This window comes from Periplaneta americana, chromosome 10 (genome assembly GCF_040183065.1).
Source record: "Periplaneta americana isolate PAMFEO1 chromosome 10, P.americana_PAMFEO1_priV1, whole genome shotgun sequence".
In the NCBI taxonomy this organism is placed as follows: Eukaryota; Metazoa; Arthropoda; class Insecta; order Blattodea; family Blattidae; genus Periplaneta; species Periplaneta americana.
The window spans coordinates 140,262,229-140,282,564 of record NC_091126.1 but is presented as its reverse complement, the minus strand read 5'-3'; the positions used below and the strand labels follow the sequence as shown (position 1 = coordinate 140,282,564).

General features: G+C 37.6%; 1 protein-coding gene across 2 annotated transcripts in view; it reads left to right on the top strand.

Annotated features, from left to right (window-relative positions):
• The window catches only part of LOC138708046 (solute carrier family 41 member 1-like), a 344,564-nt gene that overhangs the window by 164,543 nt on the left and 159,685 nt on the right, over positions 1-20,336 (top strand). For both annotated transcript variants that reach the window (XM_069838158.1, XM_069838159.1), the window contains exons 3-5: positions 3,194-3,373; positions 13,402-13,546; positions 16,578-16,724. In XM_069838158.1, the coding sequence (XP_069694259.1) occupies positions 3,194-3,373; positions 13,402-13,546; positions 16,578-16,724 (472 nt within the window). The remainder of the gene's footprint in view (positions 1-3,193; positions 3,374-13,401; positions 13,547-16,577; positions 16,725-20,336) is intronic.

Sequence of the window (20,336 nt, the reverse complement as noted above, 5' to 3'; positions counted from 1 at the left end):
CAGGCAGTACATCTTACTTGATGATGTGTCAGAGGAAGAACAAATGTTTGTATACATCTGAAGTCTGATTAGTGTAATATGTAGCTAGTCGGCGATGTATGCAATGGAGGGGGAAAGGAACTGGCCACCCTACACTGTTTTCTCCTGGCTAGTTGCCTCATAAGTGGTGCCTTGTTAGTATCACTTGTGAGGTTCAGACCTGTCTTCGGACAGTTGACTAAACCAATAGTTTGCAGTTTTTAATGCACGAACTTTGCAATATATCGAAAATAGCTAATTATCCGCAAAATTGTTTATTATTGTTATTTAAAATGCAGTAAAAGTTACTCTGACACCTTCTGTTAGTAAAATACACTTCAAAATCTAGTGGAAAATGTGAAACAGTGAAAAACATTTTGAAGCATTATAATGTTATACGACAGTGGAATAGAATCTTAAAACAAGAAACACAAATTTTGCAAAATATCATAAAATGCTAGTTTAACAAAAGTAATGTAATCCTTTTTTTTTTTCCTTAGAAGATTGTTAATTTTTTATGATTTTAGGTCTCACATCCAGAAATAGGCCGGATTGAAATCTGGAGATCGCGGAGGCCACATTGTTAGAAAGTGACTACTGATGACACGATCGCAAAAGATCTGCTTAATTAATTGTTTTGTAGGGATAAAGATGTGGGGTGGAGCGCCATCTTGCGTGAAGATTCTTTTCCATATCGTGATTCCTCAGTCTAAGGATGACGAAGTTCTGTAACATGCTGTAGTAGCGCTCCCCGTTTACTGTAACAGTCTAGCTTGTTCCATTATTGTCCACACCTGTGGAGTAACAGTTAGCGCCTCTGGCTGGGAAACCAGGTGGCCTGGGTTCGATTCCCGGTCGGGGCAAGTTACCTGGTTAAGGTTTTATCCGGGGTTTTCCCTTAACCCAATATGAGCAAATGCTGGGTAACTTTCGGTGCTGGACCCCAGACTCATTTCACCGGCATTATCACCTTCATCTCATTCAGACACTAAATAACCTAAGATGTTGAAAAAACGTCGTGAAATAACCTACTAAAAATATTAATGATGGAGTTAACACGCGTAATTGAGGTTCGTTGTCCGACCAAAGTCATCAACAGGCACTTTCCAACAGTGTGGCCTCCGCGATCTCCAGATTTCAATCCGGCTGATTTTTGGTTGTGGGGTTACTTTAAAGAACGAGTTTTCCTGACACACCCAACAACCCTACTGCAACTGAAAGATGCCATCTCGCAAGAAATTGTCAATATTTCAAGACATTATCTGCAAAATGCTGTGCATGGTTTCGCAGGGAGAATGCTGTACATTGAACAAGAGAACGGCGGACATTTTCCCAATGTTTTGTAAACCCCGTTGTTTGCCCAATGCTGTGATGTTTTTGTTTTTTCCCTGTCTCAAATATTATAATATTTATAGCGATTTAGTATTTCAACTGACTTTTGAAATACCCTATATATTTCATTATATTCGGTCTCACTGACCCTTCACATTTCTGTATTCGGACTATGTCTTTCATGGCCTATGACTTATCCCTCCTAATTTATCATACTTTATTAAATTACTTCATTTCTCTTATTCTCAGCTACGATTCCCTACATTTGATACAATATATTGTTACTATCTGTAGAATTCCCGCAGAATATTATTCCAAAACTCATTACCGAATGGAAATATGCAAAGTATATTGTTTTTAGGTATTGTTCCGGGATTTTCGAAGTACCCGTACTGTGTTTTTGTCTTGCCCAATAAATAAATAAATGAATGAATAAATAATTTTTCTACTCTTTACTTCAACTCACAGGGTCATGTGTGGAAACTTTCATACTTGATGATAAATAAAGAAATAAAATAAATTCGTTGCGTAATAGCTCTTAAAAACTCAAGTCCTACCAGCCAACTGCTGACCTTATGTTCACATGCCTCAATAGAAGTGAATAACCATCCAACTAGAGCTGGGGATGGAGTGAGTAGAACTGTTGAGTAACTCGGTTCTAGCAGTTTAATGTGCTTGGCAGTGGAGCACTGGAATTACTCGGTTAACCGTAGCCATTACTGGTCAGTTCAAACAGAGTTCACGTGTTTCAGGCAACGACGTAGGTACTATTGTATTTAAATGTTTTCTGCTGCAGGACAAATTATTTCCGACAGGAGATCATCCTTATCCCTGAGGCGGGCTGTTTTGAAGAGGAATTCATCCTATATATACCTGTCAAGTGGACCTAATGAACACTGACAGACTTTACATATTACTGTTAATAATACTAATAATAATAATAATAATAATAATAATAATAATAATAAATATTGATTAATGATTAATATTTAAATATGTTTAAAAAAAAGCAAGTACATTATATTTTTCTATTTGTGTTTATTGGATTTATGTTACCTCATCAGTCATCATTTTATTTGTGTTTATTTCTGTGATTTATGTTACCTAATTACTTTGATTTATTAATAATATTACTCTTCACCGAAGCGAACATGATTATAATTATGAAAGGCTAGTCAAGTTGTAAAATAATAAGCATTATGTTCTTTAGTTCAAGGTTCCACGTTTTATTGATTATTTTATCCACTTTCCGTAATAATAAATAATTCTCTGTGTTATTTTTAAATGCTTTAGACAGCGCTTCATGGCGCCCATTTCTTTGTATCTTCCTTTTTACTTAGCTGCAGCGTTTAACATTTACCTTACATGTTAATTCGTTGTTGGATTAGATTATTTATTAGTCATTAATATTATAAATTAATTCATCAATTTTATATATAACAACACTGAAGGTTAAATAGGCCCTTCATATAAAATGACTCCGAAAATAGCTGTATTCATGCAAATAAAATTTGCAACTGCCATTTTCCAATAAAGCGAAGCACTTTTTTGCTGTCAATTGGGAAAGCAAAAGTGCTCTACTACAACACTTTTAAAACACGTTTGGTGTCACTTTCAAAGTACATATTCAATCTATACAAATTTTAAATCTGTTGCCACAAATTTGTACTTGGATCAACTAAGTAATGATGTCACAGTACCCAAACCGAACCGCTCTGTCCCCAGCTCTACATCCAACCAGTACGAGGATAATGTGTGTTAACATGCTTTATGTTGTGAAACATATTTCTATATGTTTTTACGAAGTTATGTCTGTGTTATATCAAATGTATAACATTTGCAGCATTGGGTAGTGTTCGAGCAGATCACCGAAATTGTTATCTTGGTTCCTGCTCTTCTGGGACTCAAGGGTAATCTTGAAATGACCCTCGCATCTCGCCTGTCTACTCAAGCCAACCTGGGCCACATGGACACTCCAAAACAGCAGTGGAGCATGATTGTGGGCAATCTCACCTTGATACAGGTACATGAACTTCAGTTTGTTGCTGAGTAGCCATGAGGCACATCCCAGGAATGCAATTCTCAATATAGTAATTATGATATTTACAGTAAGAGCCATGTTAGATAAGTTCGTACATGACTAGTTACACTGATACAGTATTATTCGAAATGGAGGCAAGGAATTTTCTTCTGTACAAGAACTTGAAAAATGTTTCTGTAAAATGCTTAAACTTTATAAAATGATTACTATGAATAAAATTCTTTTACTGGGACCGCCGAAAGTGTTGGAGAAAATTATTCTTCCTCTTTAAAGCTGTAGTGAAAAAATAGAGAACTGTAACTTTCTTCGTAACTTAGTTACACCTTTTCATTATGTGTAGAAAGGTGCTTTGAAATGCTTTCGTGTAATATTTAAAGCCTAAGCTTATAATGATAATTTTATTGCATTTACGAGGGTTATTCAGAAATCAACTTCCTATTGGCTATAAAAAAAACAGAAACAATGTTACAAACTATTTATTGCCTGATGAAAGAGTAATGGAACGGAGAAAAGTTCTCTCCGGCACCGGGATTTGAACCCGGGTTTTCAGCTCTACGTGCTGATGCTTTATCCACTAAGCCACACTGGATACCCGCCTAGAGCTGAAAACCCGGGTTCAAATCCCGGCGCTGGAGAGAATTTTTCTCCGTTCCATTACTCTTTCATCGTATGATGCAGAGTATCTGCATGGAAATATCATATGTACTTCGGTACATTAAAATAATATATTTATTGCCTGGAAAACGTTCCTGGATAGTGACAATATTTTTCAACATAGTCGCCATATAAATTTAAGCACTTGTCATAGTGTGGGACGAGCTTGTGTATTCCTTCTTCATAAAAGAACGTCGCCTGTGTACTCAGCCAGGTTTTCACTCTGTCCATGAGCTTCTTGTTGTCATTGAAACGCTGAGTGGTTAACCAGTTATTCATCTTGCGAAAGAGGTGGTAGTCGCTCGGCGCCAAGTCTGGACTGTAGGGGGATATTCGAAAGTTTCCCATCTGTACTTGTCCAATAAAGCCTTTGTGCTAGCAGCAGTATGGGGCCTCGCATTGTCATGGAGAAGAATGGCACCCTTGGAGAGCAATCCACGTCGTTTGTTTTGGATTGCTGTCCGAAGCTTCTTTAGCATTTCACAATAAACATCTGCTGTTATCGTGGTCCCAGACACCATAAACTCTGTCAACAATACTCCTTTGTGATCCCAAAAAACTGAGCCATCATCTTCCGGTTCGAGAATGTTTGAATTTTTTTGGCTTGTTCAGGGATTGGGTGTGCATCCACTGTTTTCACTGTTCTTGGTCTCAGCTTTCACGAACTATACCCATGTCTCATCTCCTGTCACGAATCTGTCCAGAAATTGATCACTATCATTGTGGTAATGCTGAAGAAACATTAAGGCCAAGGTCATTCTTTGAGTTTTATGCTGGTGAGTGAGATTTTTCGGCACCCATCTTGCACAAAATTTGTGGAAATCTAACCTTGCCGTAACAGTTTCATAGAGACTTGTCCTTGAAATTTGTGGGAAATTTTCAGAGAGTTCAGAAATTGTGAAACGACGTCTTTCACGCACAGTTTGTTCAATTTGTTGAACGAGTTCATCAGTCACAATTGAATGTCGTCCTTGACCACCCTCATTGTGTACATCTTCACGCCCATTCTTAAATTTTCTGCACCACTCTCTTACAGCACTATCACTCATAATGTTGCCATAAATACAACACAATCAACAGTGAATCTCAGCAGCGTTAACTCCTCCTCCGTGAAAAATCGAATAACCGAACAGACCTCACAACTCGCGGGATGAGTAATAATCGCGTCCATTATCAACAGCTGTTTCTCACAGACTACTGAACGGAAATGAGTGCGTTATGCGTGGAAGCATTATTGCATCTTTACCCGTGGCTACTGCGCAAGCACCATCTTCCTGCAACGATCTAGCAATCCACAATCGACAATCTGAAGTTGATTTCTGAATAGCCCTCGTATAAACAGTCAGTGACAAAGTTGCTGGCTGTGAATATCTTCCATATTTGTTGTGAATTGTGAATGAGCCAAGAAATTGATGTGACTTAAATACCTTTATAAAATCTTAGTACCGTATTTGTTTTGTGTTTTCCATTCAGTTACTAGAATATACTTACAGTTTTATAGATGTGCAGTGAAGCTTCGATTATTATCGTCGTATTCGACTGTAATCATTTCTATTAAATGTCCTCTGTTAATTCTGTTATAATTGAAATTATACTAATCTCCCTTTTTTGCTGGATTATGTAAATTTCTTCTGGATGACTAACATTTGCACAGTCTCAAATATCATTCATCTGTTAAAAGAATGAAGGCATGAACAAGCCAATATACTGACCAAACATAACCTGTCGTCCAATGCTATGGTACAGAACCTTTTGTTGAAATTCCTAAGTGTGTAATGAAACAGACTGCAGAGGACAATGTAATGAGGGATCTACTGGAAGCCTGGAGAGACAGCCAAATTCATCATTGGAGAACCAATACCTGACTTGACCAAACAAATCCTCGCCTTAGAAAGGAGAAGCTTAAGATAGATAACCAGGCTCCTGACTAGATATCGTCATATCAAGAAATATCTACAGAGTGGGCCAAGAAATTATAACATTTCATTGTGAGTTTTAGAAAGAAATTCTACTGTAACTTTCTAATTGAAATTACATTAAGACAACTTGAACTTTGCAAAATATTCAGACATGAATATGTTAGATGTGACAATCATTACTCTACTGCACAGCTTCTAGATGGCGAACCAAATTGGAAAAAAACTCTTCGGCATAAGTCCTCATCAATAGAGTAGCAGATTTCCAATATTCTTTGTAGAAGTTCTTACATATCCTAACTAGAATGAGTGAAAATTTTACCTTTAAGTAACCCCCATAGGAAATAGTCACAAGGGTTCAAATCTACGAGCAGGCTGCATGGTGGCCAGTAATGTCCACTAGAGACCAGCGAATCCTCATTCAAACCTGCCCATGACTGTTTTATTTCGTGAGTGGCTGCCTTCAACCTTCCCTCACAAGCAGACAGGCAGTGTGGTTGGTTGCACGTGATGTCAAACAGTCCTAATAGTGACCCGAAAGGACTGTTGTGTTTCGCCGACCTGCGCAAGACTGCTGCTTTCAGATGCATGATAAATGTCAGTCAAGTCATTCAAACCTGACAGAAAGCATACAGATATAGACAAACTACTGAAAACTTAATTTGTCGTCTTCTAAAATGTACCGTTAATAAATACAAAGAAAACTATGTCTCGCAAACATAATATCCATTAAATGCCAACAGTTATTATAAATTACTTACACTTTCCTTTTAATCATAGTAATATAAATTTACGGCAAACCCTTCAAACGTTCAGCTTCATAAATAAAAAGAAATCTGTCCTCAGAAGTTAAATAGCAAATTAATATTCTGAAGAACGGAAAACTACTTTACATTTTAAAGGTCTCCATGAGGGTTTTAATTGTTGATAAGAAAAAAAGTTAAAGTGGAATATTTTCCTATAATAGTTGTTGATTTTCATAATAATTGTTATAAATCTCTCCTCTCCTCTCTGCCATGTTGGACCAGAAAATAAAGATTTTTTGGAGTGACTAAATAGCCAACGAACTTAGATTTCAAACTAATACTGTTTCATCTTAACCAGCATAGACTGGCTTTCGTGATTGCAAGTCACTATACAGTACGAGCATACAGGCAGGCTTTCTGGGGTCCTGCTTGGACTGGACTTGACTTATAAAACCTGGGCTGAATGGGCCAGTCTCAACTTTTAACCTGCTGTGCAGCTGCGCCGGAACCCAAGCCTGACGGCAGGCAGGTATGGGCACGAGTCTTGTCTGATTTGCCGGTCTCTAGTGTCCACAATGATGTACTGCAGGAAATTTGCTGCATATAACCCAGTGATGTAATATTCCATGGGGAAAGTGTAAAACATTTATGGAAGTGTGGAATGTTGCTCCATCTTGCCTGAACCATTGAGTTTCCATATTCTGACTCTTTAACAATAACTGAGGCAAAAAGTTACTTCTCAAATTGTTTAGACAACGTGTAGAATTTAGGTACACTCTCTTCAAAAAAACATTGGGCCAATCAGCCCATGGCTAGAGAGAACACACCAAATTGTAACTCTTTCGCCATTTCTTGCAATTTATATGGGTTTTCTCTAGACCACAATCTGTAATTTTCTTCGTTTACTATATTATTCAGATGAACATGTTCTTCATCTGAAAACCAGGTGTTGTGCAATATTTCTGGACGGTCCATCAGACATCTTTCTTGAGCAAACTCCATGCGAATATCTTCGCCTTCCTATTAGATTCTGTGCTGTCTGAATTTTGTAAGGGTACAAATGGAGATCCAACTTCAACATTAGCCAATCAATTGTTCTTGAGATTTGCAGCTGCTGACCTGCTCTCCTTGTCATTGCAGCACTGAGTGCTTCATTATTCTCAGGGGTGCGAATTCTATACTGATGTGGGCACTTTGGTTCCAACATAATTCTTCCACCTCCAAATCCTTTGCAATGTTCAGAATGGTTTTTCTGCATGGTATCCACCTTGTGTCACAGTGAACTCTAAAACACCTCTGAACTAAAGAATCACTCTTCAGCTCACCATAGAGAAAAACGTTTGTAGTTCGTTGTTCAACAATCAAATGGCCTTTATCTGCCATTCCTTTTTACTGAATAGTGTTCTTGACTTAAGATATTCGAAAGCCTTGTAATAAAGAAATGAAATGTGTCATCATTTCATAGCCCACTCTGTACATATAATGGGCCTTACAGGGGACCAGACTTGCACGAAATGTGGGATGGATGTTGAGTCATCACCACATATTCTGCTGGTTTGCCTCAGGAAAAACTTGTTTTCTCCTGAGGAGGTCCATGAAATCACACCCAGCAACATCATGAAGCTGGACACTGACTGAAGTTTTCTGGGTTGATTTATAGTTTATGGAAAGAGAGGAAGCTATTCAGTAACCTTTATATGAAACAACTAGTCTGAGTCAGAATAGGAGAAGAAATGTCAGAGGGAAGTCGAATAGGGAGAGACAAGGGATGCCCTTTATCAACTACCCTGTTCAATATCTACGTAGCCACCATCATAGCTCAGTCGGCTAAGGCCCTTGCCTGCCGATCTGGAGTTGTGTTCAGGCGCGGGTTCGATTCCCGTTTGGACTGATTACCTGGTTGGGTTTTTCCGAGGTTTTCCCCAACCATAAGGCAAATGTCAGATAATCTATGGCGAATCCTCGGCCTCATCTCACCAAATATCATCCCACTATCACCAATCCCATCGACGCTAAATAACCTCGTAGCTGATACAGGATCGTTAAATAACCAAGTAAAAAAATATCTACGTGGCCACCAGTGTAGCTCAGTCGGTTGAGGCGCTTACCTGCCAATCTGAAGTTGTGCTCAGGCATGGGTGCGATTCCCGCTTGGGCTGATTACCTAGTTGGATTTTTTCAGAGGTTTTCCCAACTGTAAGGCGAATGTCAGATAATCTATGGCGAGTCCTCGGCCTCATCTCGACATTACCATTTCACCATCACTAATCTCATCGACACTAAATAATCTAGTAGTTGATACAGCGTCGTTAAATAACCAACTTAAAAAATCTACTTAGAGGATTTAGTGAACTATTTTTGGAATATGGGAGGATTGAGAGTAAGAGGACGAAAAGTAAAGTGCATAAGATTTGTTAATGAAATGCTGTTGCTAGCAGAAGAAGAGTCGATACTAAAGGACGTGCTACTGGAGCTAAATGACAGCTGTGAGCAGTATGGGATGAAGATAAATACAAACAAGATGAAGACCATGGCTATCAGAAGAAAACTAATCGAGGTAAACTTACCAATTTGAAATGAAGCAATGGAAGACGTGGACAGCTTCGAATACTTGTGGTGTGCTATAAGCTGCTGCCAAGAAGTCAAAAGGGAAGATAGCAATGGCAAAGGAAGCTTTTAACCCATTGTTGATTACGGGATGAGTGAAGTGCTCGCTTCTATTTTAAAAAGCCCGCAAAATATAAATAAGATACAGATTGGTTGCAAGATTCTTGTTCCTTCCTTTCTGATTGTTAAGATTGTGCAGGCATGGGCGGTGGGAATTAACTGAAACTCAGTTACTTGTTAGAAGTTAATTGTTGCAGATGTGTTCTTTTTCCGAGTGCCATGTTGCACATCTTTCTGTGTGCGATCTGTATGCAAGACGGTACAGAAACATTCTTCTTGTATCTAGTATGCATGATGATGTAATTGACAATGACACTGGTGAGAAGATGAAGCCGGAGGTTGGGACATTCTACAGTTTAACAAAAGGTGGCATTGTTGTGGTCGACGAACATAAAACACAGTATATTAGTACCAGGATAATTTTCAGGTGGTCACTTCGTGTGTTTTACATTATGATGACTTTGTTGTAATAAAGTCTCAAATAATTTTTCGAGCAAACATAGCTGATAACTTTAAACGTAGCAGTTATATTAAGATTTTGGCCTTGGAGTTAACAAAGCCTCGTCTTTCGCTAAGAACCACAGCATCGAGGATTAACAGAAATCTTAGGTTGAGACTGAAGAGAAAGGTAGATCTTGATGAGAAAATGTCCGTATTTGCAGATGAACTGGGTATGGCAGGGGACAGAATCAAATGTGGTTTCTGTCTCAAGAAGAACAGGAAGACAAAGCTACGAAGTGAAGACAACGTATTTATGGAGAACACAGTCACACTATGTAGTGGATGCCTTGGAAGCACAGAGGATCCATTCAGTGGCAGTGAATAAAGGACTATTACTTGTTGTCAATTACTATACTTTTCTACTGAAGGTATTTTTTTTTTTTTTTAGTTTGGCTTGTGTCAATCAAACTAAGTCAAAAGACAATAAACCTAAGTCAAAGTAACACATTCTTAAGCATACCATGAAAATCACTTATTTTATAATATGGATGAATAGTAAAATGTTTTTTTAACAGAATCTTAAAATGTCTTGTATCCAAAATTTTAACATCATTAGACATGTTCTAAAACTTTATACTTTGTTTCATAAATGAAGAATTGGTTTTTTCTAGTGTAATCAATGGTAACTGAATATCATTACAATATCTGATAGCGTGCCCATGATAGTCTTTATGTAAAGGAAGCTGAGATTAATTTCTTTTAACGTACAAGAAACATGCATAAATATACAAAGATCTAAGTGTCATAATTTGAAATCTAATAAACAGTGGTTTACAATGTGCTGCATTATTACTGCCAGATAAAATTCTAACAGTCTTCTTTTGTAACAGAAAAATGTCATTAGTACGTGAACAGCTTCCCCAGAGTTTAATACCATAATTAGATTCTTATTGTAATTTATTAAAACCAATATTATGTTTTCACGTTAATGTTGTTTCACTTAACCCTATAGTGAAGATACAAAAACAATGATTAAAAGAGCTTGAAATAATTAATGAAAATGTTAAAAAATTAAGAAAATGTTGTTTAAATTTTTGTAAGCTAAAGTCACAAATTTTTGTGTGCTTTGTAACTCATTGTAAAATTATAGTAAACGGCTATGTAGTGGATGAAAACAAGCCTAACAAATAAAAAAAAGACATTACGGTATAAATTACTCAATACAGTGAGCACTGCGTTCACCCACGGCCAACCATGTTACAAAATGTAGCATGACCAATGAAGGGTTAATAGAAAAATTAGCATGTCCTATGGATTTCTGGAAAAAGAACTAAGAAAGAGATAGTGAAGTGCTTTGTGTGGAGTGCAGCATTGCATGGTGCAAAAAAATGGACATTATGACAAAGTGAAGAGAAACGACTAGAAGCATTTGAAATGTGCATATGGAGGAGAATGGAGAGTGAGAAATGGACAGACAAAATTAAAAATGAATCTGTGCTAGAAAGAATGGGTGAAGAAAGAATAATGCTGAAAATGATCAGGAAGAGAAAAAGAAATTGGCTGGGCCACTGGCTAATAGAAACTGCCTACTGAAAGATGCACTGGAAGGAATGGTGAATGGAAGATAAGTTCGGGGCATAAGATATCAGATAGACAACATTGAAATAGGGACTAAGAGGAAGGTGGAAAATAGGAATGATTTGAGAATGATGGGTTTGCAGTTAAAGACCTGCCCTTGTGCAGAACACAATGAATTAATCTGCTGGATTTAGTCTGGTAAGTTGACAGCCCAGCCAGGTCAGGACCCTACTAAGCTGGGTCTGTATCCAATCGGGTAAGCACCTGCCTGAACCAGTTTGAATTCTGTCAGACACCCGAGTTGAAATTCACTCAAATAGTGCTGCATTCTGCAAGCAATGGTAGTGCGGGACTGTTGAATAATTATTTCACAATGCTGCATTATGAATGTATTAATTTAATAATCTTTCCCCCAAATGTAATGTTTTAAATGTTGTATTAACACTTCTAAAAAGAAAAGTGTTATACAGGGTGGAAGGGAACGTATTACATTAACTTACAGAGGTTTGTATTCTTCACCTGACATAATTAGGAACATCAAATCCAGACCTTTGAGATGGGCAGGGCATGTAGCACGTATGGGTGAATCCAGAAATGCATATAGAGTGTTAGTTGGGAGGCTGGAGGGAAAAGACCTTTGGGGAGTGAGTATGGCCCCACTGCATTGATTGAAGCTTTGTTTCTGCATTCACATACAGCACCAAAGTCTCCATCTCCTGTCACAGTCTGATCGAGAAAGTATACACTCTAGTTTATTTTTCCACATAGTTTCCAGTCACATTGAGACACTTGTCGTAGCATTTGACGAGCTTTGAAATTCCGCAATCGTAGAATCTCTTTTGTAACGCTCAAGAAAAGACAGTGCTGCTCCCGAAGATTTGGGCTACCGGAAACTTTCTGCCAGATGGGTGCCTAAACTCCTTTCTGAGGAACAAAAGGCTCAGCGGATGGGAGCAGCACTGCCCTTTCTTGAGCATTACGGAAGAGAAGGTGATGCTTTTCTCGATCAGATTGTGACAGATGAGACGAGATTTGGGTGCGCTATGTGAATGCAGAAACAAAGCTTCAATCAATGCAGTGGGCCCATACTCACTTCCTGAAAAAACCCACAAAGTGTCGTCAAACACTTTCCACGAGGAAACTCATGGCAACTGTCTTCTGTGACAGAAAAGGAATTTTGTTAGTGGAGTTCTTGGAGAGGAATGCCACAGTTAACGCTGAGCATTACTGTAACACACTAACAAACTGAAAAGGGCCATTCAAAACAAACGTCGTGGCATGTTGAGCTCTGGGTTGAGTTTCCTGCATGACAATGCCTGGCCGCTTACAGCGTGTCGTACTGCGACCAAACTGCAAGAATTCAACTGGGAAGTATTGGATCATGCTCTCTATAGCCCAGATTTGGCACCTAGCGATTACCATCTCTTTATGCACATGAAGATGTGGCTTGGCTCGAAGCGCTTTGATGATGACGAAGAGTTGAAAACCAGTTTCAGAGGTTGGCTTCAGTTGCAGGCGGCCGAATTCTACGATTGCGGAATTTCAAAGCTCGTCAAACGCTACGACAAGTGTCTCAATGTGACTGGAAACTATGTGGAAAAATAAACTAGACTGTATACTTTCAAACTTATTGTAACCCAATTCTGTAACGTCATTCACAAGTTTGTACAAAATAAACGGAAGTTACTTTATGAATAGCCCTCGTAACTGCCTAGCTCTAAGTGGATAGGGCCACGGTGGAGTCCTGAACCTAGACCCAGTAGACCTGGCAGGTCCCTACAGATCCGAGACCTTACTGCAATATGAACATATGTGATGTCAAAGCCTGTCTGTACTCTCATGCTGCTTGCGTCATTCCTTTGCTATAACACAAAGTCAGATCTGACTGCACCCCACCAATGCAGACCTCTGCTTCCATTTAGTGGTGTAGTAAATATATGTAGAGCAGAATGTACTTAGTAGTTAAAAGTAATTATGCTTAAATTAAAGATTGTGTGGTGTGTTTCAGTGCCAGGCTATCGTTGTTGGTTTTCTTGGCTCTGTTGTGGCTATTGTGATGGGGGGAATCACAACCAACAAGTTCGAATTGGACCATGCTTTCCTCTTGTGTGCAAGCAGCCTCGTTACAGCCTCTCTTGCAAGCTTTGTTCTTGGTAAGTCTTATCTATGATAAGTTGTGGATGAGTCTTTACTGTTGTGGTATTTTGAGATGTAATTGTTGTATAAAGTTTTTTAGAAATATCTCCAACTAAAACACTGGTACTTGCATAAATTCATCATTATTGAGCAGTCATTTGATGTGATGTCTTTATTTGTTACATTCTTATTGAATTTGGTATTTCCAAGAAACTAGTTCCATTAATTAAAAAGTGTCTCAGTGAAACTTACAGCAGAGTCCGTATAGGCCAGTTTCTACCTGATGTTTTTCCAATTCACTGCGGGCTAAAGCAAGGAGATGCACTATCACCTTTACTTCTTAACTTCGCTCTAGAATATGCTATTAGGAAAGTTCAGGATAACAGACAGGGTTTGAAACTGAACAGGTTACATCAGCTTCTTGTCTATGCAGATGACGTGAATATATTAGGAAAAAATCCAAAAACGATTAGGGAAAACATGGAAATTTTACTTGAAGCAAGTAGAGAGATAGGTTTGGAAGTACATCCCGAAAAGACAAAGTATATGATTATCTCTCGTGAAGAGAATATTGTACAAAATGGAAATATAAAAATGGAAGATTTATTCTTCGAAGAGGTGGAAAAATTCAAATATCTTGGAGCAACAGTAACAAATATAAACGACACTCAGGAAGAAATTAAACGCAGAATAAATATGGGAAATGTCTGTTATTATTCAGTTGAGAAGCTTTTGTCATCTAGTTTGCTGTCAAAAAATCTGAAAGTTAGAATTTATAAAACAGCTATATTACCGGTTTTTCTATATGTTTGTGAAACTTGGACTCTCACTTTGAGAGAGGAACAGAGGGTAAGGGTGTTTGAGAATAAGGATCTTAGGAAAATATTTGGAGCTAAGAGGGATGAAGTTACAGGAGAATGGAGAAAGTTACACAATGCAGAACTGCACGCATTATATTCTTCACCTGACATAATTAGGAACATTAAATCCAGACGTTTGAGGTGGGCAGGGCATGTAGCACGTATGGGCGAATCCAGAAATGTATATAGAGTGTTGATTGGGAGACCGGAGGGAAAAAGACCTTTGGGGAGGCTGAGACATAGATGGGAGGATAATATTAAAATGGATTTGAGGGAGGTGGGATATGATGATAGAGAGTGGATTAATCTTGTACAGGATAGGGACCGATGGCAGGCTTATGTGAGGGCGGTAATGAACCTGTGGGTTTTTTAAAAGCCATTTGTAAGTAAGATCATCTCATAAATAATGTCCGTTTTTAACTTTGGTGTTTTGTAAGATTTTAATGATTTTCTTTATCTGAGCAATGTAATTTACAGGATGTTAGGGTTATTAATTATTGCATATTATGAGGGAAGCCCAATAAATTGTACCAGGAAATGTGTACCACGACAATTTGTCCCTAGAATATAATTTGTACCACGACGATTCATCCCAAGAATAATAATAATTCGTCCCACGAGAAATTGATCCAAGAATATTTCGTCTCGAATTTATGACGTACCACGATATAATGTCCCATTATCCCAAGGCGAAAATTTAAACCAGGATCAAAATTCGTTGTATAAACTAGTTAAACATCATAGAATGTCCACATCTCACCATATCTCAGAAAGGCAAAACCAAATTAATTTGGAAAGGATATTTGTACACCAAGCATAGGGAAGAAAGGGAGAAAACAGGATGGAAATGTGAAAGAAGAGGAGAATGTTCTGCTAGAGTTCATTTAGAAGTAGAGTCACATCAAGCTCTAAAAAAAAGTGATCATATGCATGCTCCTGATTGGGGCAAGTGCAGAACAATCAAAGTTTTAGCAGAGATCAAATAGTGAGTGCAGTCATCCAATGGAGCAACATCTTCAATAGTGAATCGTCATGTCAGTGCAGTGTTAAGTGAGACGTACTTAAAACTTCCAGAAAAATCAACCATAAATCGTTTAGTGCAAAGGGTTCGTAAAGAAAATTTACCTCCTGATCCTAAATCCCTGGATGATTTGGAATCATACCAAAACGTTTCCAAATTGATAAGGACGGCAGACGGTAGCTCCTCTCTTTCAATACTGACAGTAAACTGGCAATATTTATGACTTATTTGGCACAAACGAGTGACTAAAACATGTTGACACAAATACTTTGGCATGATTTGTGATGGAACAAATCTTATAGCAGTATCAAAATGTGTTGTGACAAATAGTTTGAGACGAATTATCGCGGTATGTTTTTTCTGGGACGAATAGTCATAGATTCTATTGTGAGCATGCAACAGTCATCAGTTGCTGATGTAAAAAATATAAAATGGAGATGATAAAGTTTGAGATTATAGTCCTAAAACACTACTGGAAATAAGAAACTGGCTCGAAAAATATGTGAAGTCAAGTGGGAAGGTGTTGTTAGTAAACGTGTAGCACAGCAATGGTTTCAGCGTTTCAATAATGGAGGAGACATTAAAGAGAAGAACTGGATGCTTCAAGAGATACAGATACAAAAGATTGCAGATCTCCATGCTCCTAGTAATCCTTTCATAAAGTTCGTCTTTAGAGCCTGTTTGATTATACACTTAGGACGCCAACACAATGTTCTGGGCCATAGCATTGGATTAAGGCTCCATGCTTGCCAATAGGTCGGCTTGTTCATTACTCTACACTCCACTGTGACCAGGGACCCATGAGTTGTACTTCATTTCTTCTGAATAGAGTTTCCAGGGTAATCTCAACAGAGCTACCCATGACCAGTTCTTTCCTGAACATTTTTTGGTTCCATGCTGGACCCCGGACTCATTTCACCAGCATTATCACCTTCATCTCATTCAGACACTAAATAACCTAAGATGTTGATAAAGCGTCGTAAAATAACCTACATGCCTTCTGAAGTGTTTAAGTAGCAAAATAAATGTTATCTTAAAATATTAACAATACAGAAAACACAGGTGTTTACAAAATGGATGACTTCAAATATGAGATCTTGTACATTTAATAGAAATTATGTACCGTACTTGAATTTTCATGAAGCAAAATGTTTACCCTTATTTCAGGTCTAATCACTGCTGCAGTGATAGTATTCTCCCGTCACTGTAACATCAATCCTGATAATGTGGCAACACCAATCGCAGCAAGTCTGGGAGATATCACTTCATTGGCTCTGCTTGCTTGGATTTCTACAGTACTTTATGATGCAATTGGTGAGTCATTATTATACCTCTTATTCTTCCATTATGTTTACATCTTTCTACAACATATGAGACAGCTGCCAGTTTTGCAGCCTCTTTCTACTAAGATGTGTGGTATGATATGATATGATTAGAGGTTGGAACCAGGATACTTTAGCAATCAATGTACGCAAGCATTGACTATAATTTTTACACACTTGGTACTGGGCACACACTGCGTATATAAACAAAGGTAGTACAATCTAGTTATGATTGAAAATAAAGTACATGAATACATACTTTATACATGCAAGGTTCCGTCTTCTTTGGTTTCATTACCGGCATTACAAGGAACAACAAAATACATCCGAAGATTTGCGAACTGAAACGTCCTGTGGCTATCACTCAAACAGTTTTTATATTTTGAGAACGACCATTCAACATCACAGGATGTCAATGGTGAATGCAAATAATACAACTGGTGTTTCGACATTGCACTTGTAGACGTTACCAAATACAGTAGAGAATCTTGTTTAGGCACAGTGAAAACGTAAAGAAAGTGCAGGTAACGTGTGGGAGAGGATGAGTCGTACGATAAACACGAGAGATGCACAAGGTTTTAGTTACAACATTTATGGCGAAGCATTAATTGGAATTATATTTTCCAAAAACGCACAAAACAAAAGAACACAAATTGCGTAACTTTATCATACACACATTTTAACAAACAAGCAATTGTAATGTTGAAATAATTCAATATAACAAATCAAATTTTGCTACTTACAGTATATGATGTTGCTTTCAAGCAGCATTTTTTACAGTCATAAATTTCATTCTCTGTAAGACTAACATAATATCACCGTCTTCTGTGGCCAAATTAACAAAACTACAGTATATTGGTCTGAAGTGACAGCACTATTTCCTAAACATAATAATTATCCCTTCTCAAAGTTCAATTTATTCAGGTATAGTACAGAAGACGGTGATATTATGTTAGTCATACAGAGAATGAAATTCATTACCGTAAAAATGCTGCTTGAAAACAATATCATATAGACTAAGTAGCAAAATTTGATTTGTTATATTGAATTATTTCAACATTACAATTTCTTGTTCGTTAAAATGTGTATATGTTAATGTTATGCAATTTGTGTTCTTTTATTTTGTGTGTTTTTGGAAAATATGTCAATTAATGTTAATTAATATAATTAATTACAACTGAAACCTTGTGCATCCCTCGTGTTTATCATACGGCTTGACCTCCCCCACACGTTACCTGTACTTTGTTTACATTTTCACTGTGCCTAAACGAGACACTCTACTGTACACGTAAACACTGTGACAAATAACATCAACACTGTCAGACACTGTTCACTATGACTGCACACAGTACTCTGCTGGCTTAGGTTCGGTTCGTACAGCCTGCAACGGGACGGCTGACAGGTCATTTTGCATTCTTAACAAAATGTACGTACGAGAGTAATGTCACATGTCTAAGCTCCGTTGTGCATCAACCTATTACCGCCATAAAGGTATCCCAAGCCCGCCGTCTAGATATGATATTTATTTCTACAGCTCTTATTTAGTAAAGGGTCACCACCACATCTCTGTATTCGTGCTCCCCATCACATTCTAATTACAATAACACATACAAACTTTCATCGACATGTGCAGTCATCTTATTTTTACCTTTACTACTCCTATTACAATTTACTATCTAACCTCTCACCTTGAAAACTTTCCCTTCTATCTAGTGATCACCTCACCACTTCTCTTGTTTCCTTATATTGAAGTACTTCCTATAGTTTAAAATTTCCCTAATTTGTATGCTATCTTTTACTAACACTACATAATGATAACCTTTCACTTTCATCTCCAATTTACACTCATTTCTACCTCTCTTCTCTTCTGTCACCTCTCTTATCCCCGATTACTTCACTAGTCACTAAGTCACATGTTTATTTGTTCACTTTCACCTCCGATAAATGTTTCGTTAGACACTATTATTGTAAGTCAATGCTCAACTCAGCCTTCATTTGTAAACTTACATTGAAATACTTCTTCTCTTCCTGTCATTAAATATCCCTGATTGAACACAACTTAGCAGTCACTTCCTGTATTAGTAATACTTCACTACCATTTTCTATTAAAAAATACTTCCAATTTCCTCTTGTCACCTCCCATATCATCTATTGCTTCTCTGGACACTAATTCACTTACTTATTCATACATTTTATCCTCCAGTTATTTTGACAATTACTATTATGATTGAACCCTCTGTGTCTTCTGTCACACTTTCATCACTTCCCCCCCCCCTTAAGCACCAACTTCGTAGGCTGCAGTTCTGCTGTCCTTTATTTCCTCCTTTCTTCCCTTCACAAGTAGATGGATTACCCAAATCTTCTTTACTTTCCCTCCTTGTCGACTAAGGACGTCTTTCTTGATTCTCCTTCTTTCCCTCCTTCCTGAGCTTCATCTGATGACCTACTCTTCCCTCTGTCAGCTGACTCGTAATCTTACCTCTTCAGCTTTTGTCAGCAGTCTTCAGTGCTTGTTGCTTACATGTACCAAGATGTAAAAAGATATTATGAATCTGTCGTATTGCACCATTGTAGAAATAAAACTTGTTACTATTTTAACATTTCGACAAATCTACAGTGTTAAAAGAAAATTTTTGTCTTTCTGCATATTTCTGTAATGAAAATGATTTGTCATGAAAAACTGCAGATGAAATTTTGCAGCTAGAGGCATGAATATATCGCAGTTGCGATAAACACGTTAAAATAAACATTTGCTAATTTTTTTCAGTTTTCTTTAAATTTTTTTATAGTTGCAACCCTTTGAAGCCAGTTCCATTATAGTGAATTAATGTTGTAATGAATATGACCGCAATAAATTATTTTTCAGCGAAATACGAGTGAATTTCAATTTTTCTACTTCCTCTGTGGTCTGGTGGCCAGCATGCTGGCTACCAGATCTGGAGTTACCAAGTTCGACTTCTGACTCAGCTGTCAGGGAGGATTTTTAACCCTCAGCCAGCTGGGCGAGGTCCATTTTGTACTCCATACCCACTTAGCTTACAGCGTGTGCATTTCAGGTCAGCTTGCAGAGGGTTAATTAATCAATCTCCAGAATATAAAATAAAATATATATATATATATATATATATATATATATATATATATATATCAGGACTAATAGATGCTAGAAAGTTAACAATGAATTAAAAAAAAAAAAAGAAATAAAATATAAGTAAATATTTCAGATTTTGTTCTTCAGGACACAGCTGTGAACTTTGTTTTTGTGGTCTGACATGGGCTTGGAGATCGTTCGTGGACAGGGGTGAAAGAAGACACCAGTTTATAATATTTCAATTGTTGATTTTTAAATTACAATAATTCACCGATCGGTTAACAGGGTAATGGATAATCAGGGTTCTTCTGTATATAGAAAGGCATTTTTGTTGTTCTCTAATGGCCGTAATTTGGGATCATTTAACCCATTTTGCTTCTTGCTTCCCAATAAAGTTGAGAGAAGTTTTTATTTTGTTGTGCTTCCTTGTTCAGTGCAGTGCATGTGAATAGGTGTTCTCTTCTCATAGATGAACCTGGTAAGTTGCATAAGGGGCATTCTTCAGTATTAAGG